Raw genomic sequence first — 25,916 nt, forward strand, 5'->3', positions numbered from 1 at the left:
AAATATTGTTCAAACAAGGCTCAGAGAAAAAGTTTTCTTTCTCTTCTTCATGTTCATTAGGCCAGCAGGCAAGCTCCCGAAGGTCTTTTTGTTTTTTAAAGAGAAATAAGGTGAGTGAGAGAATCTTTTATTGGACCAGTGTACGTTGGTGAGAGAGACAAGCTTTTGAACTTACACAGAACTCTTCTTCAGGACTTTTTTCATTAGTCATTTAACATCCAGTTCAATAACTTGACAGTATAAGTACTCAGATCACAGTTTACCTTGTGATTTTCCCCTCCTCCCCTATGCTGAAACCAATTAATACTTAATCAAGTGTCTTATCTTCCCTAGCACTAGGGATGAGATATCTAAGAAACAGTGTATAGTATCCTAATAACCCAGATCAGATTTGTTACATTATATTTGTTAAATCAGTGCTTGTTTTGCATGCCACAAGAACATAATCTGGATGTTCATTGCCAAATTTCCCTCTAGGGTTAGATTTGGAATATCTGCATTAGTTACCAGTGGAATTTTGAAAATGTGCTTGTCTGTGGTAATGAGGTGTCCTTTGCTAAACTGCAATTCTGACATACATTTATTTTCCAGTACACTAACACCATTGTAATATGGGGTTTTCCCAGGAGAATTCTGTAGGATGCTTGCTTTTGTGCACAGTTATTGAAAGATGGAAAAGGCGGTTTCAGTTTTACATGTTTTAGAAGATATAATTAGATATGCATAATGCTAGAATAAAATGAAAGTCTGAAGCAAACATAGGTACACATGACCTGTGGATAAATTTATGTTGCATAATTAGTAAGTCTGGAAAAAAAAATTATTACAAATCCCTGATTAGGCTGACCTTTTCATTATCCTGTTGGCTTGATGTCTGACCACCTGTACTTCACAAAAGATGTTTGGAAACTGAACTTATAATTCTTAAATGAAAAGCAATACTTTTAAGTGGAGACAAGTGAATTGTGATTTATACTGGCTCCCTATGTACAGCTTTCAAAATTCTTAATTTCAAACACTTTAGTGATTGACAAGTAATAGGAAATTTTAAATTTTCCTGTTGCTCATTAATTATATTTGAATGGTCTGTTAACTTAGCTTATGTATTTCATGCATTTTCAAAGTCTGTTATGTGCTTCTGCACAAGTAATAAAATGACTCACATTTCAGAAAGAGACTCTTTCCACACAGAGTGTTTAGTAGGGAAAGGTGCAAGCTAAGACACTAGGGCTATGGCTTCACTGTAGCCTTCTTCTGGAAAAGCTTATGCAAATGAAGCGTGGTGTGGAATATCGCCCTGTTTCATTTTCATAATTAATTAGCAGCCGCTTTTGTGCAAGAGGCTTTTGCGCAAAAAGAAGCTGTGTAGATGGCTCCTTTTTGCACAAACCCCCCCTCCTGCGCAAGAGCTTTTCTTCCGCATTTTTTTGTGCAAAAGCCTCTTGTGCCAAAACACAGCCTAATTAATGATGCAAATGAGGCATGGCAATATTCCATGCTTTGCCTCATTTGCATATTTTTTGCGCAAAATGGGGACAGTGTAGACATAGCCTAGGGATTCTAATTCTAGGACTTCTACTGACTGTTCTTAATACTTCTGTGCACTTCCCAAGTTTTATTAACCCAGGTGTCTGATCTCTAAAGTGAGGCAATTATTTACCCATTTTATAGACAAAAGATTGTAGAGAAGGCACCGTGAGCAATGTTGATACAACAGTCCTAAGTTTCATCGACCTATGCTGCCTTTCAGGTGTAGTGGGCCAAATTATGTTTGTTTATTATGTATGCCCAGTACCCATGCCAAGCAGTGTGGATCTTTATCCTTCTTTAGCAACTAGACTAGAGAGGTTGATTTGTCCGCTGCTCCCTCCCTGCTTATATACATTGTTCTTTAACCCAATCTCAGGCTTTTAGAATCAGTGATGCCAGGTTTAGTCATGCAGGTTACTCAAACGAGGCGTTTTTATGCTGTCTTTAATCAATATCCTAACCCCTACTCATAGAGCCAGGGATAGAATCCTCGTGCTCAACCTTCAGCTTCTAATTCACAGTTATGTAATCTAATGATTTTAAAATTGTTCTCTAATATGGCAGGACTAATTGCCACAGTGCCTCGTGCTGGAGTGCCTCCTTCTGGCCAGTGTCTCGCCTGCTGTTACCTGTTAATGGCTCCACCAACTTGTGTTAGGACCCACGTCCCTCCTGGACTATGGCATCCTCCCCTCTGGGTACTGCAGTGTCTCCACACTCAGGTCCTCTCCACAACCCCCTATGCCTACCTTGTCTCAGTGACCCACTACCAACTTTCATCTATCCCCTGCCAGAGGGACAAACTTCAGTCTGAAATGGCCATTCATCATTGGCAAGGGGGCATGGACCTACGGCCTTTGCCTGTCCTGGCTATCTGGAGCCCTAGCGCCTTCAGGCCTTGCTTCAGGCCCCAGAGCCTGGGATCTTGCCTGGCCAGAGCTTCCCCAGCTTTGCTGTACGTCAGGAAGCCTCTAGCTGCTCTGGCAGCTAGGTCCCTTCTACTGCACAGCTGGAGCAAGAATGAGTCAGTCTCTGCCCCGCCAGGAGCCCTTATTTATACACCTCAAGGGCTGGGTTTTAACCCTTAAAGGGCCAGTGCGTACAGACACCGCATTACATTTTCTCTCCGCTGCTCCTCACAGAGGATAACTGCACGTTTCAAGTATTCCTATAGTTATAATGGTTGAAGTCCATGTTGCCTGCCTTAGGGCTATGGGTTCAGTTCTGATTTATGGCCTATATAGGAAAGTTTAGTGCACAGACCTTAGAACAAATTAATAGGTCACACTAAGGTGGAGTTGGATATTTGTTTTATTGTATTTTTAGTCACTTTGTTTAACGGCTGCTTTCACTTTAAGAACAAGATAGGGACACCTATGGCATTTTTTGAAGAAAATAGAGCATTGTGTGGGAAATGCTTGCTGTGTGTGTAAGGAGGGGAAATTGCTGGCTAGTTGTATTAAAAATTAGTCTGACCCCTCAAATCTTGAAAGAGGCTAAAATAATAACTTTTTTAAAAAAAGTAATACATATTGAAAGTTCTTTGTATTCGCCTTTTGGTATGAGTCTTTAGGATAACCCTGGAAATTTGATCCAGGTATTTCTCAGCCATCTCTTTAACAATGAAGGCTAGAAAATTGCTTGTTTAAAAATTAAAGCCAGGATCCTCATATAATCACGTGACTGCAGAAGTTGGCACTTTAAGAACAACAATTTTAAAATTCTTGATCAAATAAGAGTTTGCTAACACCATGACAATGTAAGGTCCAAAAAAGTAAGAATTTGATTTTAAAAAATCTTATCTTTCTAGAAGAGAAACTTAACACTTGTTGAAGATGTAACATTAACCCTTATCAAGAGGATTAGATGTCTCATGACATCATTATCTATGTTCAGAGTCTTTTTGTCCCTTTAGGTCACAAGTAAGAATCCAACCAATTCAGCGGGTATTAGGGATATTAAGAAGCATGTAATTCATTAATCATGCAGTTGACAAACATTTTGTCAACTACTTGATTAAAAGATAAGGGATAGCACTCGGTCTAGGCTTGTACCCGGTCCGGTAGCTACCCCCTCTGTGGCTCTGCATTTAAAGTGTTTTAGGAGCAGGGCAGGCACTTAGCCTGGCTCAGACCCAGCTCGCACTAGGTCCAGGACCTACTCCTGCGCAGCTCTGCTTTTAAAGTATATTAGGAACCAACCGGTGGGCAGGCAGCTCAGCTCACTCCCGGCTCACATTGGTTCCGGAAGCTACCCCATGCTGGAACACACAAATATTCTGAAATACAAAACACAACTGCTTTCTGTGAGTGTGAAAAGAACAAACTTTAAGTTGTTACTACAGGTTGAACCTTTCTGGTCCAGGACTCACCATGGATGTTGCCAGACCTTTCCTTAGGACTGAACAAGATTAAATGGAGCCAGCGTACATGGCTATAAATGCACTTATACACACCTTTACTTCTTTGTAACGTAAGATCAGGATTGAGGTCCAAATGTGATTAAGCACATTTAGTTGAAGCAGGAAAAAAATGCATGAAATGGGAGAGAGTAATTTGACTGATAGAGTAGAGAGGAACATTTATACTACATGTATTGCCTCAAATTTGAATTTTAAGACTAACTGTGTTATTTTAAATGTATTCCAGATTGGTTGGAAAATGTGCAGGGACAAAAAATTGTTCAAAAGAAAAGAACAAAAAGAAGAAAAGGGTTAAAAACTCCTCCAGACTCCATGGATTGTTTGATGGCAGAAATGCCATTTGCCAATGCAGATAGTAGAGATGAATTTGGCAGTAAGTATACTACAAATTTGTGTAAACGTATGTAGATCAAACATTTAGACCCTTCTCTGCTAGTTGGCCAATGCAGGCAGATCTCACCACTTAAACAAAACCATGTGAACTAATTTGCAGAGTTGGCCATATAGTTACATTCTTATTAAGCTCAATTCTGCAAATACTTAAACATTTAGAAAATTTCTGTCCCATTGTCTAAAAGAAGACTCTTCTACTTACAACTCCTAATTCTGTATATGTATTTTATATTTGAAAACATAGTAAAAATCAGGGCCTTTCAATGATATATAGTACCTTTAAATGGCTCAAGGGGTGTTGTATTTCATATTGTGTATATTTTTTCTTAATCTTAAACAGTTTTGTCTTCCTTCTCCCCCAGTCACTAGTACATTTGAAATATATTTAAAAAAGAAGACAAAGAAAACTACTGGAAGGAAGACTGAAGAAGACAGTCAAACAAAGAAGAAAAAGCAAGATCGTCCAAACTATTTCATTTCTATTCCAATTACAAACCCAAAGGTGACATTCTTTTTCTCTTTTTCTCTTTTTCTAAGGGAAATATTCCTTCAAAATGAATGAGTAAGGCAAGCAATATTTAGCCTATAAAGCAGCAGTTCTCAAACTATGAGATGGGCCTCCCATTGAAGGCACAGAAATGCGTCAAGGGAGGTGTGAGCTGTATTTTTTTAAGCACTCTGGCTGTTTGCCCCTAACATCTGTGACTAGGGCTTATATAGATGTACCATGCATACCCCTGAGGCAGAGGTGAAGGAGACACCTGGACCCTGCCACCTGGACTTGAGCTCTCTCCCTATCTAGTCCTTCACCTCTCCTCCCATTCACTCATCATAGAGTAATCAATTCTCCTGACTGGGTGCCATTTGTGGCAATGGCATCTGGTCTGGGAGAGTTGGCAACCCTGATTCATTGGGAGGTAGACCTAGCTCAGGCTCTCCTCTCCTTGCTGCCCCACCCCAAATCCCTCAATTAGAGAGATCAGCCCTAGGTGGCAGCAGCAATACAGAAGTAAGGGTGGCAATGGGGTCCTAAGTCTGCTGTGAAAAGTGTGATTGTAAATCCACAAAATTGTAAGAGGACTGAGGGTAGGTGTATAGTACATGAAACCACCTTCACTCATTTTATGAAGTCGACTAGTTTCATTTAGACTGTTTTTCTTTAAAACATGGACTTTATCTAATTTGCTGTATAATTCATGGTGAACAAAACAATTCAATCCAAAACTTGTAAACTTGTTACGTCCTTATTGTCTAAAAAGAAGCATTTATAGGTATATCATGTGGTTTTACATATACCTATTATTATCTCTCTAATATTTCAGTTCTAGTAGCAATGCTTGATTATATTTCTCATTCTACAACTGATTGCATAAACCTCTGCGCCCATGCACAGTCTCACTAAAATCAGTAGAGCCAAGTGCAGGATCAGAATCAATATGTCAATATAATCGGCGGACCACAGCTATTATAACAATTATTTTACCCTGAAATTTGCTTTTAAAATAATTTACAATGTACTCTAGGTTAGATGGAATATTAAAGTCTGATGTGCTTTGAGTAGAATAGTATCTTGTCAAATGAGGTGTGAGTAAGTAAGCAAGAGAGAGAGCACTTTTTAATGCTGATTGGTTTCAGTTAAAAATAAAGTGGGGCACAGTATACCTCAGACAAACTCTGGCTACAATCCAGTGACCCCAATTCTGCACATGATCCTGAATATTCCCATTGATTTGGACTGCGCATGTGAGTTACATGCATGGATTTATAAGTGCTTGAAGGACTGGAACCTAAGAAATACTGATTGATTCTATTTCTCCCCCAAAGGGGGTCCTTTAGTGCTTTTTGCCATCCACGAGACACTGTGTTGTGGTAACTGACCTTCTGGAGTAGGGACTGCACACATATATTTTAGGAACCTTTAAACACAGTCTCTGACTCAAAGAATCAGTTTAGTTACAAAAGGAGTTAAATAGGAGCTGACCACAGAACTTCAGGAGTTTTGGACCTTACCAGGCATGCTATTTTTCTCCTCTTTCCTTGCTGTCACTCCACTTCTGTTGTAATTTATTACTGATTTATATGCTGTCATAGAAGGTTCATGGCACATAAAGACAAGACTCTTATGTGGCAGAGCTTGTGTAAGGCTCTGAGCATGAATGTTGCTGAATGCTCACAACTCTCATTTTTATTGTGAGAGGGTTTTCAGCATCAATAAGGGTTTTAATATAAAGCGAGAGGCAAAGATTTACATGGTAAGGATTTTTCCCTTTTTAATTCAAAAGAAGACTGTTCTTATGAAAATTTGGTGTGTGTGCATGCGTTTGTATGTATGTATATATATATACACATGCACGCAGCACACATCCATTTTGTACAACTTTAATTTATAGATTTCAAAACGATTTTGAGGTCTTCTAAATTGGTTCTTTTAGGTGATTTGCACTAAGGCTGGCTTGGCTGTAGTGTTTGATAGATGATATTCTGTTTATAATTCACCTAGTTTCGTTCAGGAAATTACTCATTTTACCAAATACTCAAGATGATTTTACATCAGCTATATTTGATTTGACTTGCACTGAAATTATTATTTTGCTTTGTAGCTATTTTTTCTAATAACCGTGATTATTATACTTTCATGTGAAATAAAGACTGTTGGAAAAATTTAGCATGCAAGCATTTCTTTGTGTAATTACTGATAGAATGACAAAATTAAGCTAACTCTTCTTTTTAAACAGGTAGATTGACAATATTTTAATAACAGCAGGTAACAATATTCTGTATAAAGAAACTCCTGAAAATGTATTTGAAGAATGGGTCAGTTCTAGTTTTCTCGTCAAATAAATCAGGAGTTGTAACTCAAATGGTCCAATACATTATTTACTTAATTCTCATCTATGCGATACATACAAAATCTTGGCAGAAGCCTCTAATTTGGGATGTTGACAGCAAAACACTGGGGAAGAGTGCAGCAACTTAAACCAGTGGTTCTGAGTCAGGGCACATGTACTCCAAGTGGTTTGGAAGAGGTCTTTTAGGGGGTACAAAAATGTAAATATATGCTTAGTTTTACAATGGCTATATAAAAAACACTAGCAAAGTCAGCACGAACTAAAAATTCATACAATGACTGTTTATACTGCTGTATATATTATACACTGAAGTGTAAGTAAGTTTATATTCCATTTGATTTATTTTATAATTATATGGTAAAATGAGAAAGTAAGTAATTTTTCAATAATAATATGCTGTATTTTTACATCTGATTTTATAAGCAAGTAGTTTTTAAGGGAGATGATACATGATGGTACAATAGTTTAGAAAGGTTGAGAGTCACCGCCGTAAACTATTTGGGGAATTATCAGGCTTCAGCTGAGGACAAGTTAATATTGAGCCATGATTCTGGGATGTCCAGCCATACTCTAATAACTCCATTAATTCCTACCCATTTTGAGTTTATTCAGGCAGAGTAACAAAACTCTATCAAGAAGATGTTGAAACTTGTGTCTGTTCAACAGTTCTTATGTCAATACCTGTATCTGATTTTAGTGAGTTTGTTTTCTTGCTTGCTTGTATTGTGGGATAACGAAATAAAATGACTAGTTTTGTTTTTGTGTTTCTGGTTTTTAGATTACAACAGGTATTCAGGCTGTCCAAGACACATTAGTACAAAAGGATCACAGGCTTTCCCAAGCAATGGTTCATCATGGTTCTTTACATGTCACCCTGTTAATAATGCATTTATCAAGTGAAGAAGAAGTTGGCATGTAAGTATGTTGCTGTTAAATTATGTACATTAAAGATCTGTTTCTTTTGTTTTATGGGGGTTAAGGGAGGAAGACCCATTTTTATGTCCATGTATAAAGGGTAACATTAATGCTAAATTTCCTGAGACTGATCATATATCTCTACTTGTTCACAATAACATAATCTGGCGCATTCGTAGCAGTTTAATTCTGAGTTCAAGCTAAAGTTTGCAGTGAACCCTGAGAGACATGAAAGTGTTTCAGTTCTCTCACTATGTTACAATTCTTTATTCAGGTAGAGGTATCCATACACGACCAGTTCTGCCACTCCTCTTCAGTCCTGGTTTTTCATTTCCCTTTGTGTTTTGAGACAGCAGAGGTAGTAGTTTTCTGTGCTGGCTCACAACTGCTTTTTGTTTTTCTTCTAGGTCGGGGTGGGCAATAATTTTTGATGGGGAGCCACTTAATGAATATTGGTATGTAAATGGTACGTGGTCACGGATTGGTTCTACCCCCAGAAGGGTGGGGCTTGAGGAGGAAGGGCGCACGGTGGAAAACTTGTCTCTTCCCTAGAGTTGTCTGTGGCCAGAGGCTTTGAATTAAAAACAGAGCAAAAGGCTCACGGCTCCGCTGCTGTTGTGTTGCCTGGCAGCTGCCAAGGGTTGCTGCAGCTATTTAAAGGGCTTACGGCTCTGGCCCCTGTTGGGGTAGCACCTCAATTGCGAGCCATGAGCCATTGAAATAGGACCTGCTGCCTGAGCCACTGCTTGGAAATTCGATGGCACAAGCAAGCAGGATATATATAGAAAGCAGCCAGATGCAGTCTATGAGTCAGATCAAAGTGTTAGGTGTTAGTCGGATCTGGCCCCCAGGCTGCATCTTGCCCTACCCTGGTGTATGGAGTACATACACTGCATGTGTGGGTATAAATAGCAACACAGACAGTGAGAGATGTTATAGGTGAGTAAAGACATGCCTGAACCCTCAAGGTATATACCTTACATACCTTTTTTACATATCTAAGCAGTGCCGCCTCCTACCACACTAGTACTTTTTAGCAGCATAATGTCCCACTACTGGAGTCTGTCCTACTGTTGGGAATTGCTGGAGTTTTTCCTTACCACAGGGAAACACTCCAGCAACAGAGGAATGTTTTGGCAGGGGAGAGGCAGTGGGGAAAGGATCACCCCTGCTGGAGCCTCTCTCTGCTACAGGGTATTTCCAGAGGCTCTCTCTACAACAGTAAAAAACTCCAGCTGTGTGGATAAAAAGCTCTGATGTGGGGGAGCTGCTAGAACTTTTTCTTGCTGTCTCCTCACTGTCAGGGCCTTTCACTGATATATATAGCTTCACACCGGTTCTGGACACAGCCTGCTTTTTATTGCGGAGTGTAGCTACGTGTTCCCTGCACAGTGCTATCAGTGGTGTACACTATAGATATAGCCTAATAATATATTTATTTTGCAGGTAATTGCTGCCATCTAGTGACTATAAAGTCTACATCCTATTGGTGAAATAAACTAATATTTTATTGACAATAGTTAAGAGAATATGTCACTGCAGTAAGTTAGGAATGCCACACACAGTACAACTTCTATCACTGAGGTTTTATGTTTTATTGCTGTCATGACTCTAAAAATGTACTCGTTGCTTTCTCTTTACTACCATGAATCTGAAGGTCTTTTCAAGATAAGTGTAGTTATGTCACGTACATGCAACTGTCTAATGAAAATGATTATTAAAATGCTAACAGATCTTGCTTCTCAACTAAAGCATACATTTATTCTGATATGTACATGCTACTTATTTCCTCTCATCAACAAGATAAAGTAAGGAAAGTAATAATGATTCCTATCCCAAAGGCGCCCAAAGTGCTTTGTAGACTTATTGCTGTGCTATGCAAACTATTACAAAGGATCCTTTCAAGCAGCAATGAAACACCACTGGAGTGAAATGCAGCATCTGTTTAACAGAACACAGTAACTTTATGCAGTAATTTAGGATAGGAGGTGAAGTAGAATGCCATGTTCAGTTGAAATTTCAGGACAAATTAGGGAATCAGAATGTTAAGTATCGAAGTTGGAATTTGGCCAGTACACTGAATATTTCTGGGAAGTTTGAGCAAAACAGCTGTTGAAAGAGAGAACAAAAATACCCATACTCCCAATAGCAAAATGGCAAGTGACACCAATCCCCATTTTTTTGTGAGATATCACAAAACTGTCCTTTGAAATTTCACATTTAGCATCATCATTCTGTAGTACTTCAATGAGCAATGCATAGTTGAAAAATACTCATTTTAAAGAATAAATTTATAATGTATGCAAATGCACAGCTGCCTATACACAGTAAGCAATTCTTATTAGATGTGATGTACAGGAATTAAAAAGAATCATAGAATCATAGACTACTAGGAGTGGAAGGGACCTCGAGAGGTCATCGAGCCCAGTCCCCCGCCCCCATGGCAGGAAGACATTATCTATTTAAGAAACAGACTACAGGCAGTCCCCTTGTTACATGGATCCGACTTGCATCGGATCCCTACTTACAAACGGGGTGAGGCAACCCCACACTAGCTGCTTCCCCCCAGCAGACCAGGGAGACGCGAAGCTAGCCCTCCTCCCCAGCAGACCAGGGAGACGCGGAGCGGCTTTTCTCAGCAGACACCTCAGCTTGAGAATAAAGGACTGAGGGAAGTGAAGTGTGGGAGAATAAAACTGAGCTCTGGAGAAATGTTTGGCTAGAGTTTCCCCTACAATATGTACCAGTTCCGACTTACATACAAATTCAACCAACAAACCTACAGTCCCTATCTTGTACGTAACCTGGGGACTACCTGTATTTTAAAAAATGAGTTAAATAATATTCGGTGGTTTTACATTTTCTAATTTAAAAAAATCATCTCTGTTGCTTTCTGAAAGAGACACAAAAATGGAAAAACTGACAAATGAATCACAAAAGAAAACAATGAAACTGACAGTACACAACATAAGCAAACCAAAAAAAAAAATGCCTTCAATCGTTAAGTTACTATTTTAATTATTACTTTCACCAATAGTAGGGAAATAATTTTCTGGATTTTAGGTCTGATTTTCAAATTGAAACTCTCCTGTTGACTGATGATAATTGTCACAGGCTCAGTTAATTTAAGGCAAGAAGCAGAGCTATATGGCTAGAACAGAGACAGAAGGAGCCAGTATTAATGAGATTTCCTTAAAGATGTGCCCAATGCTTGGATCTGGCCATAGGAGTTAATATTGGCTGAGTACTAAACGTGCATTTGAAAATTTTAAACCTCAGGCCCAGGGGTTGGATGCGTCCCCTGGCTTGCCTGGATCTGGCCCTTGAGGCTCAGCATTGGGGAGCCCATGCTGGAGCTCCAGACCCCCTTGCTACCTACCCCTAGGGATGAAGCACACAAAATCTACTAGCCTGGGCCCCCTTAAGTCTGGTGTGCAAAGGGAATGTGGGGAGTCTTTCTCCTTCTCAGTAAGGGGCTTCTCACTTTGCTTTTCACTTATGTGCAGCCCCTGACTGATTTTTCTGTGTGTCAGTGGCCCCTGACCCAAAAAAGTTTCCCCACCCCATTTTAAATTCTGTAGGTGCACACTTATGCCAGATCCTGACCCCATTTAGGGATGTAAGTGACTAATTGAGTGAGTAATCGACTAATTGCTTTCCCCTTTCCCCAACTGCCTCTATATCAGAGGCAGCAAGGGTAGGGAAACAGGAGCCAATGCTAGGAGGGAGATGGCTTAAAAGCCGGTTCCCCCCAGCACCATCTCTACACTGTGGGGGTGGGAAGAAAGGGAGGCAGAGCTGCAGCAGTCCTGGGGCCGGCTTGAGTCAGGACTGTTCAGTCCTGGTTCATGCTGCCCCTGGGAACTAACCCTGCTGCAGCTCTGTACTTTGCTCTTACTACATTTAAAATGCAGAACTGCGGTGGGTGTGTACCCTCTCTTACTGACTAATCAAGTAATCGATAGAAATTTCATCGACTACTCGATTAGTTAACTGATACTTGACATCCCTAGTCCCGTTGGAATCAGTGGGAGGAAAAGCAACGCAATATGCATCCTTACACAACTAGTTATATGTTGAGTTTCAGAAACTGGTTATGACACACACATACTTTCACCAGCTCTCCAATATCTTTGTTGTTTCCTCAACATTTACTTGTAGAATGTTTTTGACTGTGTGTAGCAATCAAATGCCTCATTGGTCCTATCATGCTTCCCTAAGATCTGCACTGCATTGATGCTAGGCTAGCCCAACATGTGGCCATGGTCAGTGATGTTTTCAGTACCATCACCTGGAAAGAAATCTGACATTGCCTCTCGATCAACCTCTTCTACAGTTTGAGCTATGCTGGGTTTTTAGCTTACTCTTCCAGACGGGGTCAGAAAGTCCTCTGTTTGATTCCTAGAGACAGAACCCTTTTTAACAACTGAGATTCCTTCTCCCTGGTGCCCATCCTGGACTAAATAGCTCTGTTAATAATATTGGGCAGAAGGTTACATCTCTAGCACTCGTGTTTCTGGAGAGTATGGCTAAGGGCAACCATATGTTCCTGAAAAATAAGTATTTTCTCAACAGCCTACTTCTGATAGGGTGTTTAGCAGGGAAGATGTATGAACAATAAGTAGTGGATACATTGCATTAATAAATGTGCGCTCTGTGACACTGGGCAAGTCTCTCAGTTTCCCTTTCTATAAAATGCAGTGAATAATACCTATAGCATTGGTGTAAGGTAACATATAGGTGTTGTAAGGCTTAATTAATAACATTCTGAGATCCCTGGATAGAAGATGTAAGATAAATTAAATTATTACTATAACAAATAGAGATTTTTCTTCCCGTTTTCACAGAGCAGTTGGTGCTTTTTTAGAAAGCAAAGCTGCAGTAGAAGAACTCCTACAAGGAAAACATTTGGATTTATCATTTCAAGGAATTGATCATTTTAAAAATGAAGTTGTGTTTGTGGATTTTGCATCGAGTGATCATATAGCCACGCTTATGGAGATAGCCGGTAAGACTTATTAATATCATTACAAAGAGCTCAGAATGCTCTTCTAAGATCTTATTAATATAGGATTATGTTGTCCATTAAATGGGCAGTAAATTGCGAGTGGAATTTATACATTCTTCTGTTGGGAAAGCTGTAAGCCAGACCTCAAAATTCATGGATTTTGTTCTCCATTGAGGCTCTCTGCCTCTGCAGTGGTTCATGACCCATCTTTGCATTGTATATTCCAAAATCAATGCTTACTATCTGCCCTAGAAGCACTCTCCTAAATTAAGTTTTCAACCTCACAGAGGAGAAAGACTGGAAAGTTAGCATTGATTGAGTCAGTGCTAACTTCCTTACAACAGTTTCATTAGTTGGGGTGTTGACAGTGTACCTCTGAGGTTTATCCTTTGATTCAGCTCGCTTCCCAAGCCCATGCCTGAAACCTCATGCAGCATCCTGAGAAGGCTGAAAAGGCAGCAGTACTTCCTCTTGCATCCTAAGTCACAGAACCATAAGATCAGAAGGGATCACAAAGGTCACCTAGTCTAACTCCCTTCCAAAATGCAGGATTTTTTGTGTCTAAACCATCTAGGACAGATGGGCTTTCCAGCCTCCTTCTGAAAACCTCCAGTGAAGGAACTTCCATGACTTTTCTAGGCAGTCTATTCCATTGTCCTATTGTTCTTACGTCTAGGAAGTTTTTCCCGAGAATGAACGTAAATCTGCAGTATTGTAGTTTGAACCCACTGTCTCTTGTCCTGCTGTCTGTGGCAGGAGAGGACAACTTTTCTTCATTATTGTATGGCAGCCTTTCAAAATTTGAAGACTGCTATCATGGCCCCCCTTTTTCCAAACTAAACATGCCCAATTCCTTCAGCCTTGCTCATATGGCTTGCACTCCATCTCTTTGGTCATTTTTGTCACTTACTTTTGGATCCTTTCCAATTTCTTTATCTCCTTTCTATACATAAGTGACCAAAATTGGACACAGTAGTCCAACTGAGGCCTAACAGGAGCTGAGTAGAGCATTATCATCATCTCCAGTGATTTGCATGTTGTGCCTCTGTTTATATACTGCTTTGTTTTTCAGCACCATCCCATTTTTGACTCATGTTGAAGTTGTGTTCCACCCCAACTCTCAGGGCTTGACTCCACTTACCAGGAGATCAAAGTTGTGGAGATTGATCTCCTGGAGTTTGATTTAGCAGGTCTAGTAAAGACCCTCTCAATTGATATCTGATAGCACCTCTGTTGACTCTGGTACTTCATTGGGTCTCAAGGAGTAGGAGAAGTCCATGAGAGAGTATCTCCTGTAGCGAGGATGCTGTGAAAATTCTACCTAAAGTACATTGACTCCAGCTACACTATTCATGAAGCTATGATCCAGTGGAGACCTGGCCTCAGACTCTAACAAACAATAAAAACAAATGGAACACCAATGCAGACTCTTCCTCATGGATGTGAAACTTCCCCAGCTAGTGGGATGTGGGCAGACCAGGAGAGAGGTGTGTAACCTGAGAATCTGCCTCACAGTGTGAACAGTGTGTGAAAGTCCTTATCACTGTGTTGGTCTTCCGGACCACTCCCTGAACTCACACAGCTTTTGGTCATTGCCACGGTCTGGCTGTGGAAACTCAGCCCTCCATCTTATGGGCTTGCTTTCCTAGGTCTGACACCAGCTGAGTTGAGCTTCTCCCTTTTACATTTCCTTCCAAGCCTAGCATTCCCTGCAAGGCTGGTAGGGCTGCTTGGTCCCATGCAGTCCATTGATCCGGTCACCTACACCCTGTCACAGTCCCACTTAGCTGCGTCAGCCTTTGGGCTGAGGTTAGCCTCTATGGAAGATCTTTGGAGCCATGCTTCAGGTTGTGGAGTGAGGATTCTCCCCTCAGCCCTCCATTTATCTGCTCAGTGCCTAGTCTGGCTTCTCAGACCAAGTGCTTTGCTCAGGATTTGAGTTTAAATAAAAATAGCCATGGTAAACATAAGTGTTTGCGTTCCTTCTGCAAAGTTTTATGGTCACATATTTTTTAATATAAAAGATAAGTTTAAATAATTTGGAAGATGTGTCAGGTATGGGTGTCAGCAGTTTTATTGTGTTATTAGCAGCAGAATGGTTTTCTGGTTTTCATGTCACTTTTGTGTTCATTATGAAATTCAAAGGATTGGAGGGGAGAGAGAACTACAATTTTTCTTTTTCTAAATCTTATCCCAATGTATTTTATAACACAAAGGCCTGAGAGAAATAAAAATAAATATACTTATTTTGTTGCCTATTCCATTTTTTAGCCTATCTGTAATGAACCTTAGGATAAGGGTATGTCTACACTGCCACGCGGAGTAACGGTAGTTCAAATTAAGAGAGCCTAATTCGAACTACGTACTCCGTGCCACGTGTAGCCGTGGGCACGGAGTCCGCACTAACAGGGATTTAAAAATGACAGCGCCCGGCAAGATGCAAATGAGGCCCGGGATATTTAAATCCCGGGCTTCATTTGCAACTTCAAATGCCTACATTAGCCACCCTAGTTTGAACTAGGGTAGCAGTGTAGACATACCCTAAGTTATTAACATGGTCTGCTAAATTATGTCTGATTATGGAAAAATCTGTACTCAAGCTGTAACTATGCATTCTCTTTCCAAATTATTTAATTGAAATATTTATACACATTTTAAAAGATCTATCTATCTATCATAGAAAAATAAGCACAGAAGTGTTTATTCAAAGCAAAAATACATAAAACTACTCTGGCTACAAATCACCACCATTGGTGAACACATTGAAGTTCAGTGATACCATACAGTTGCTATTACGGCATTTTAGTTTTTATGATCTCAGGTTACTTTAAACATTAGATTTTTTGAATTTTTATCATTTCCTAAAATGGCGGAGTTAAGGATTTTTGGGCACCTTTCTTATATTTCCATATCTTAACATGTTTGATATTTTTTTAAAAAGTTTAACCTTGCTGTATTTTCTGGGTTTGCAGTGTGTTTTTGAGGAGAATTACAGTAATGTATTATATCCTAAATTACTGATATGTACTATAAACCTTTGAGAGGTCACGAGAAGAGAGTGGAGGCTTGGGGAAGAAGGAGGAAGCAGAAGTGTCTATAGGCCTCAGTAGGGGGCACTGGAGAGAGGACTGTTTTGGGGGAAACTGACCTCATTAGAGAGAATGGCACTACATGAAGAGGAGACCAGTTCTATAAGGACTTCTGCTGCATTGCCACCTCAGAGCATATTGTAGCAAAGGCAGCTTTCTGAGCACCACATGCCCAGAATCACCTGTGACCAAGCAATCTGCAGCAGTAGATGGGGCCAAGAGATCTGCTACGGAGAACTTTTGTCACATGAGTCCAGTTTCTGTCACATCACTGGCTCACTTCAATTAACAGAATTAATGCATGCAAATAAGCTGCAGAGGAAGAGCTGAGTTTTCTCCAGTGTTAAAATGGCCTCCTTTGAGAGTGTAAGCGGTCTATCTAGACCCATATATATAATCATAGCAATTAGCTATAGCAAATGTTAATCACTTAGCTTCATTATAACCTAATTTTTTCAAATGTAATTTGTGCATGAGATGTAATTAATTTTAGCTATTTGAAAAAATTGAAGTATTTATTATTGAGATCATTTGGGGGACGGGGAAGTTTCATACCATGTGCTAAATTTCTTAAAAGAATACATTCTCAAATTAATTTTGTTTCAAACAAATGAAACTATTTACTTGTAAAATCTCAAAAAACTCCCTCTGTACTCTGTAAATATGGGGAGGATATGTATTCTTAATAAATCACAGAAAAGTTGAATCCATGCTTTCAGTGTAGAACTCAACTCTGTACCCACTATCTACTTGTTCATAGAGCTACTGGCTTTGGTATGTTATATCAAACCTGTACTATATGCAGTTCTTGAAGCTCAGTAAATAGGAGTATGTATTTAAAATAAGTGTAAATATCAACTAAGATTCCAGTTCTGCTCCCCAGAAAAGCAGAAGATAGAGCCTGGGTCAGTACAAAAGAGAGAAGACATATAATCGCATGTCTCTAAAATCTAGAGTTAAACTACGTTGTTTATAAGTATTTAATAAAAATACCTCAGAGCACAAGAAATGTCTCTAGTTTGTCATTGTCCTTTTAAGCTATGCCAGCAATTTCAACTATTTCTTGGAAAGGTTCCCTTGAAGAGATTTTCGGTACCAATGAATGAGTCTTTGTGTTCTGAGGAATGTGAGGTCACACCATTCTTTAATATGGTAAAACCCTATATAGGGCATTTTTCACAGTAGCAGAGACCACAGATGACATATTATCTCTGGTATATCCTAACAGCATATATTAATAAAGTTGTATTGTTTTCCCATGCTTTCTCCAGTATCTCATGTATCAGTTCAGTTTCCCCAAAGACCTTTTGTTTTTAGAGTTAGCCTGCACCTTACAAAAATCCGAATGACAGGCAAGCAAAGGCAAGGGCGTAATTCAGCCCCTTCAGCATTCTACAATAAATTACAAAGCTGTTGGGCAAAGTTTTTTTGTCTTATGCAGCTGCTGAATTAGAGGTATTTCTAAAATGCAGCCTGCAGGAAATGGAATAGTACTTTCAAATCCAAAATGATTTCAGTGGATACTAGCATTCTTATTTTAATTAAATATGTTATGGCCATTTAATCCTGTGGTAAGTCTACTGCCTCACTATCATCTCCCAAAAATCTCATTGGACTTTTACAAAATGATTGTATAGTATACAGAGACAGTTTTAAAAAGCCATAGTGTGATCATTCATAAACTGATTGCCCATTTTTCCTATCTCCTGTGTAAGAGAGTGAATAGTGGCTGTTTGTGATCTAACAATTCGGTGTTTGGGTTTTTTTCTTTTTGACTGACTTGTGTGATTTGTATTAACTTAAAATATAATAATTAAAGCTGTTAAGTGATTTAAAAAATTAATTGCGATTAATCGCATGCGCTGTCACTTTGAAACGCTGCGGCAGCGTTTCAAAGGGGCAGTGCTGAGGAATCCCAGGATCAGCTGGAGTCCCCAGTTGACTCTGGCTCCGTGCCTTGCTGCCCCTTGGAAACGTCGCCCCAGCGTTTCCAAGAGGTAACACCGCAGAAGTCTGGGGTCAGCTGGAGTCCGCAGCTGACTCCAGGCTCTGTGCAGCGCTGCCCCTTTTAAGTGCTGCCCCGGTGCTTCAAAGAGGCAGCGCATTAGGAGCCTAGGATCAGCTGGACTGCCTAGCTAATCCTGGGCTCCACCTTGCACTGCCTCTTTGAAGCACCAGAGCTTGTGATTAAAGCCTGTGATTAAGGCGTTAAAAAAATTAACATGTTAATCTTGCCCCACATTAATCGCAGGCGTTAACACACATCAATTGACAGCCTTAATAATAATATTGTTTGCTTTCTCCAAGACTGGATGGACATCGTACATTTGAGCAAGAGTAAATATCTACCGTATTTTCTGGTGTATAGGGCGACTGGGCGTATAAGACGACCCCCTATTTTTTTAATTAAAAGATACGGTTTCATCTTATACCCCAGCACCCCTCCGCCTCCTTTGCTCCCGGTGTCCCTGGTCTGCTGGAGATGGTCCCCAGCAGTCCAGAGGCACCGGGAGCAAAGCCGCAGCAGCTTTTAAAGCCTCGGGGGAAGCCAGCGGCGGGGCATCCCAGGCGCGCCTTTGAAAGCCTTGGGGGAAGCCGGCGGGGGAGTAGCCCAGGCGCGCCTGGGATGCCCTGCCACCGGCTTCCCCCGAGGCTTTCAAAGCTGTGGAGGGGCTCCGGCAGGGGGGCAGCCCAGGCGCGCCTGGGATGCCCCGCCGCCAGCTTCCCCCGAGGCTTTCAAAGCTGCGGAGGGGCTCCGGCGGGGGGGCAGCCCAGGTGCGCCTGGGATGCCCCGCCGCCGGCTTCCCCCGAGGCTTTCAAAGCCGCGGAGGGGCTCCGGCGGCGGGGCATCCCAGGCGCGCCTGGGATGTATACCCGGCGTACAAGACGACCCCCGATTTTTGGGGGATGTTTTTTAACATCAGAGGTCGTCTTGTACGCCGGAATATACGGTAGTTGTCTTATTCGGTTAGGGAGATTTAATGGAATGTTGGAAGGTATAATTTCTCCATTAAAAAAAAACTAGATATGCTACAGATCTAAATAAGTCTCAGGTTGAAAACTTCAGAGTAAATGATTCAGAGCCTCAAAATAATATCTGGCTAAAGTAGCTGGGATATTGAAATTCCACCATCTGTAAAAGTATAAGAAAGTGAGACTACGTAAGTCATTTTCTAAATTATTTTAGACTAGTTGTTCAGATTCTGAGACTGTAATAAAATAAGATCAGACTTGGACCCTTCATCTTCAGTAAGACAGTTATTCACAGTGAACAAACACATGGTTGGATCAATGTATCATTAAAACTTCTACATCTTGTATGAGGGGAAAGGAAATAAGCTGGGACTTCTTGGGTAAGTCACTGCTCAGTGCCTCAGTTTCCCCATATGTAAAATGGGGATAATGATATATTTTGTAAAGTGCTTTGAAAACTGCTATGTATATAGGAGAATTTAGGGAGCTCATTCCTCATCTTTTCAGTGGTTACACTTGCAGCCTACTTAGATTATTCCTGTGCCTTGGGCCTATATCTCAAAATCCAGATTGCTGCAGTAATATTTACATTAACTTAGGATTAATTATGAAACCATTTGGGGAACTGGACACCTGAAGAAAATGACAGAACAATTGAAATGGTCTGTCTTATCTGACTGTGATAGAGTATTTTGAAACCTTTATCTGTCAGGCATCTGACATTTAAAACGTACTGGCTTCAGATTTGGGGAATCAAAGTCTCTCTCAGATTCCCAAAGAATAGTTATCAGTGTTTCATAATCAAGCTGGAAGGGCATATCAAGTAGGGTCCCACAGCGATCAGTTCTAGGAGTGGTTCTGTTCAGTACTTTCATCTGTGGTTTACAGAATCACATAGGCTGCATCTAGACTGGCATGATTTTCCACAAATGCTTTTAACAGCAAAGTTTTTCCGTTAAAAGCATTTGCGGAAAAGAACGTATAGATTGGCACGGATGCTTTTGCGCAAAAGCACTTTTTGCAGAAAAGCGTCCGTGCCAATCTAGATGCGGTTTTGCGCAAGAAAGCCCCGATTGCCATTTTTGCCATTGGGGCTTTTTTGTGCAAAACAGTTTTTACCTGTCTACACTGTCCCTCTTGCACAGAAGCATTTGCGCAAGAGGGCTTATCCCTGAGCGAGAGCATCATAGTATTTGCGCAAGAACACTGACAATCTTACATTAGATCATCAATGTTCTTGCGCAAATTCAAGGAGCCAGTGTAGACAGCTGGCAAGTTTTTCCGCCAAAGCAAGTGCTTTTGCAGAAAAACTTGCTAGTCTAGACGCAGCCATAGAGAGTATACTTATAAGTTTTCAGATGATACCAAATTGTGACGTGTTGCGAGTGCTTTGGAGGATAGGAATAAAATTAAAAATGACCTGGACAAACTGGAGAATTGGTCTTATAAATAGGATGAAAGTCAATAAAGACAAATACAATGTACATCATTTAAGAAAAACTAATACTTTGCATACATGTAAAATGGGAACTCACTGCCTAGGAAGAACTGTTTGCCATAGCAGAGTGAGTGTGAGAACAAGCTGTATAGTATTTTGTCAGTGAAACTCTAGCCGTATCTTATTTTGTCATCAGTTGACAGATCTTCCTCCTCCACCTGTTGTATGGGCTTTCTCTACAAGGGCATAAGCAGTCTCAACAGCATCACATCAATAGATACCCCATGTAATATTTGCAGGGTGCTCCATCCACACATTCAGAAGATATGCCTTGGTCTAGGGCTCCATCACTGATGCATCATTTGAGATACTTCTACAAGCAGCTCTACCATCTGCGTTCTTGTACCGTCCTACTCTGAATACTGCTTGTCAGTCACCCACAGTGAAATACACACAGGGAACAGCATTAGAAGAGAAAAGAGAAGACATTGACTTTGTAACTGGAGTTTTTTGAGATGTATGATCCCCTATCTTATTCCACTACTGTCTTTCTTCCACACCACTTTGGATCTTGACTAGATTCATGATAGAAAAGGAATTGGAGAGGCATTTGGTCTGCCCTGAACTTACACTCTTGATGTGGTACTCAAAGAAAGTAGGGACACTGGCATGTACCAACAGATGCTACATTCAAGAATTTTCCGGTTTCCGGTGCATGTGTATCCATGGTAGAATACAAATAGGGACCACAAACTCTGAAGATCTTCTGTTACAAGAAGATAAATAGCTTCCTTTTTTTTTTTTGTAGCTGGAAGCTTTCTATTTTATGAAGTCCTCCAATACGTCCTCTTACTTTCTTATACCATATCATGTCAAGTAGACAGAACTGCTAGTGGAGCTCTTTTGTGGCTGTGTTGAATTTTCCCTTACCTTTCCAATAAAGCGCAAGAACATGGTGCCTTTATGAGAGTCCATTAGTGTCACTGGTAAGGTATCTCTTCTTTTTCCTGCTCATTGTGGTAATACACTTGCCTATTTGTTTTCTCTCCAGTAAAACATATTAGCCCAGAAAGCTTATCTCCATTGGATCTGAGATTTTTTTTGGATCCCTACTTTTGAAACTTCATCTTCCAGTTTTTCTCTTTTTGGTATTTCCTATTTTCTTGTTCTTTCCCTGTGTTCCTACTCAGGACCACCAGTTATTGATTTGGTTTTGTTTTATTATTTGTTTTATTACTGAGTCTGTTAACCTTTAATCCAAAAGCACTGAGCGAAGGTGAGTTGCAAATAAAACAATCGCTTGAAAAGATGGTGTCTTGAGATTATATTGGAATCAGAGCCCGAGTGCCAACATAGCACACTGTCATAATGTAACTCTGCTGTGTACTGCATATTTTTTGAGATGCAGAAATATAATCAGTTTGGAGTTGATTTTGAGCATGTTTTATTTGTCCAAGATTGAATTATTTTGTGATCAGAATTTTTGTGCTTTTAGTTTAATGTTAAAAATTCTTTTCACCCAAAGCTCAGAATTCTGGTTTAGAGACAGCGTGTGTAATCCTGGCCTATAGAAGCCAACGACCAAATTCCCATTTGGTTTCAATGGGGCCAGAATTTTATTGTGAGACTCATGGCAGGCTTTCTAGAATTGACAAGTTTCAATTCATATTTTCTTTGTGATTTGCCTGTACTAAATCTGTAGTTACATTTCTCATGGATCTTGAAATCACAGCTCCTTCCTTTCCCCATGACTTATCTGAAATATGGTCAATATTGGTAACTTACAAATTGATTGTGCACATGGTGATAGAACAGTAACCTCTACAAATGTGGTTGTTGATATACCTCTGTCTGTAGCCTGACTGGTAGCATTTTCTTTGATATTTTCCATTATTCCACACCATTTGAAGGGTCCTGATACAGGACTTACACATGAAATTGCTGGTTGTCTGATATTACTGGCAGGGAACATCAGTTGAGATTATATGCATTCCCCTGACTGCACACTTACAGTGAATGTGTGAAATGAATACTGTTTTTTTTCTGTATTATTATTGTCTGTTGCTGAAAATATTACTTCAGATTACTGTTGCTCTGAGTATCACATGTAACAGACAGCCCAAATGGTTTTAGTGTTGTTTTTAGGTGTTTGTTGCTGCTTATAACAGCAGTTATTTAGAAGCAAGTAGAAAATGCCTGTAAACCCTATCTATTATTTTATGCTTTCTGTAATTAAGATTTCTCTTGGCACACAATGGTGTTTGTACCTAATCTAGCACATTTTGGGTACTGCCAGAAACAATAAATTTATCAAATGTTAAGAAATCTATTAGCACAAATGTGCCATTAAGTGAAATTCCTACAGTGCATTTAATATACTAACACTCAGCAGGTTATATGTCTAAATAGTCCAAACATATGATAGTAGACTACAAAAAATAGTGTAAGATATTGCAGGTGGTATCTTCCTTTATTTTAGTGTCTTGATTTGTGCCAAGTATTTTATCAGCATGTAACATATGTAGCAAATCTCTGGCTGTGCCTGTGGGTCCTGCACTTCTGGTGGATAGTGTTCAGCCTCAGAGGGTCGCTCTGTCCCATAACATGGCCTCTTTCTTTTTACTAGAGGCAGGGTTGACAGCCTACTGAGCCATACTCATCACAGGTTAGTCCATAGTATAGGGGTGAAACCCTTCTGTAGTCTTGGTCTCCCTATCCAGGGACAGACTTTGTAGTGGTGTGGTGAGGGTTGGGGGGGAAACCAAGGCCCATCCACTACTCCGGGTTCTGGCACAGGGACCCTAAGGCAGTGTCAACAGATGGGATTTGTTCTACTCTACTCCCTGTCTGGAGACTACTTCCCTGGGCCACTTCCCCAAACAATCCCTCCCAGTACCTTTCCTCTGGTACCTGATTCTCCAACACACTCTTTCTGCCTTGCAGCTTCCAGTTCTCACCCAAACTCCTCTCACTCGTAGCACTTTGGCTCCTTCTTTTCTTCCTCCTCGTGTGCCACCTAACTAACAGAAGAGGAGCCCTTTTAAAACCAGTCTCAATTGGGTCTTGATTAGCCCCAGGTGGTTGAGTTAGCCTGACTCCCTTTGATTTGGAAGACTCCTAATTAACTCCAAGTGTTCCAGCTGCCTGATTGTCCAGACTGCTTCTGGAAAGTTCATGCTGGTTCTGGGCCAGCCTCTCCCACCAGTTTACCCAGGGAACAGAGACCTATTTAGTCTAAGGCGCACACACTTTCCTTCTAGCACTCTTTTGTATCTATTTCCGCTCCTGTATCTGTTCATGAATCTGGGCAGAATTCTACTGAGTGGCAGCCACTGGCTCTCTCTCGACCTTCGAGGAGTAGTGGACGCTGTCTGGGGTTCTCTGACCGTGTACCCATCCAGCTCCCTCGTTTTAGCCCTTCGACCCTCACACACCCCTGTTTTCTTTTTCTTTGTGCTCCGGAATCATTTGGTGTCCAGGGATCTTTGGATCCTCCTTATAGTCTGGGGGAGGGTCCTTTAGAATGTGGGCTGGCTAATGCCTGCCCACCTCCTGGACCCCAAGAGAAGCACTCTTTTATAACCCTATGACTTAATTCTGTGCGCACCAACTATATATATTGAGGACAGAATTCCTTGACAGGATTGCCAGAATACTCTGTTTGTTTTTAGGGTTACTTAGTTAAGATTATGGGAATATGACTTTACTACTTTGAGTCTAAAAAAATTTGCTGCATTGTAAGTTGAGTTTTTGGCATTGTCAATTTATCATTAGTGCTAAATTATAGGAAATTATTAAAGTAGTCACCAGCCAGACCCCATTCAATTCTGTGAATGTTATATAGTAACAGCATTTGAATTTGCTACAGCATTATAACAGTGAGCATATGTCTGGCAGCAAGCTTCTAAATCAAGTGACCTCGAGGCAAAAATTCAGGCAAAAGCAGACATAATATGGATTTTCTGTTTGGGTTGGTTGATTTTTTAATTATCCCACAACAAACAATTAGAACACATATAGCACCATAGAATTATCTATCAGGAACTTAGGATGTTACATACTGGTTAATTTACTAGTTGAGTAGTCGATGGAATTTCCATTGACTACTCAACTTGTCGATAGGCACTTCTGCATTCCTCCCACTGGGGCTCTTTTACATTTCAAAGGAGAAAAGCAGAACTGCGTGCAGCCCTGGGCCAGCGAGAAGTCCCCAGGTGGGGCTCTTGTGCATTTTAAAGCAGAAGCACCCTCATGGAGCCTGGGGTCATGCTGCACTGCTGTTTTGAAATGCCATGAGGAGCCTGGGGTCAGCTGGGAACTCCCCAGCTGATCCCAGGCTCTGCGTGGCATTTCGGGGAACCTGGGATCAGCTGGTGACTCCCCAGCTGACCACGAATTCCACACTGCATTGCCCCAGAACCCGGGGTCAGCTGGGGACTCCACAGCTGATCCCGGGTTCTGCGGAAATACCGTGTGGAGCCCGGGATCAGCTGAGTCAACAGCTGACCCCAGGCTACATGCGGCGCTGCTGCTTTGAAACGCCACGGCAGCATTTCTAAGGAGCAGAGTCCGCACAGCTGAGCCAGAGATTAGAGGCATTTGCTTATCAGATAGTTGACCAGTCCTTAACATCCTTATGAGGATCCACACAGAAAGTTAAGAAATAATTTCATTCTTTCTGAGTTTTTTTTCTGTATAATTTTAGAACTCCTGAACTAAACACAAAGTAGCTATTGATAATTTATTTTTGATTTGCCCTAATCAGCATTTGGGGACTGTGTATAATGGGGTGAATGTTTGCAGTCTCCATTCGGACTGACCAGGTGCTTATAAAAGGTGTTACTTGTAGTGTATTAATGGAAGTGAAACGCTCAAGATTGGTTAGAACAGATACACTACTGTAAACCATTGTATTCAAGGAAAATAGACTTTGATTTATGAAGATTCAGTGTCTGTCTCATCTCACTTTTACAATCATAAATCAGGAGTGAGTCCAGCAAGTGTTTAAAAAAAAACCGGTGTAAATGAGACCAGAATCAGTCTTTTGGTTATTATAGGAATTCTAAATGAATTGATTAAAAGGATGTGTTACATTGTTGGCAGAATCTGTAATGTTACTTCATGTTCTTTTTTCTTCTACAAGAGCCAGGGAGGGTTGCAAGTACTTTGGAATGATAGTATTATAATTAAAAACAATCTGGACAAACTGGAGAAATGGTCAGAAGTAAATAGGCACATTCAATAAGGGAAAATGCCAAATACTCCACTTAAAAGGAACAATCAGTTTCACGCATACAAA

The 25,916-nt window shown here is 40.6% G+C and overlaps 1 protein-coding gene across 2 annotated transcripts in view; it reads left to right on the forward strand.

Moving 5' to 3' along the window:
- Positions 1–25,916, forward strand: part of AKAP7 (A-kinase anchoring protein 7) — a 118,851-nt gene that overhangs the window by 4,410 nt on the left and 88,525 nt on the right. For both annotated transcript variants that reach the window (XM_075924176.2, XM_075924177.2), the window contains exons 2-5: positions 4,179–4,325; positions 4,708–4,847; positions 7,973–8,109; positions 12,957–13,117. In XM_075924176.2, the coding sequence (XP_075780291.2) occupies positions 4,179–4,325; positions 4,708–4,847; positions 7,973–8,109; positions 12,957–13,117 (585 nt within the window). The remainder of the gene's footprint in view (positions 1–4,178; positions 4,326–4,707; positions 4,848–7,972; positions 8,110–12,956; positions 13,118–25,916) is intronic.

Source organism: Pelodiscus sinensis, chromosome 3 (assembly GCF_052426305.1).
Source record: "Pelodiscus sinensis isolate ZL-2025 chromosome 3, ASM5242630v1, whole genome shotgun sequence".
NCBI lineage: Eukaryota > Metazoa > Chordata > Testudines > Trionychidae > Pelodiscus > Pelodiscus sinensis.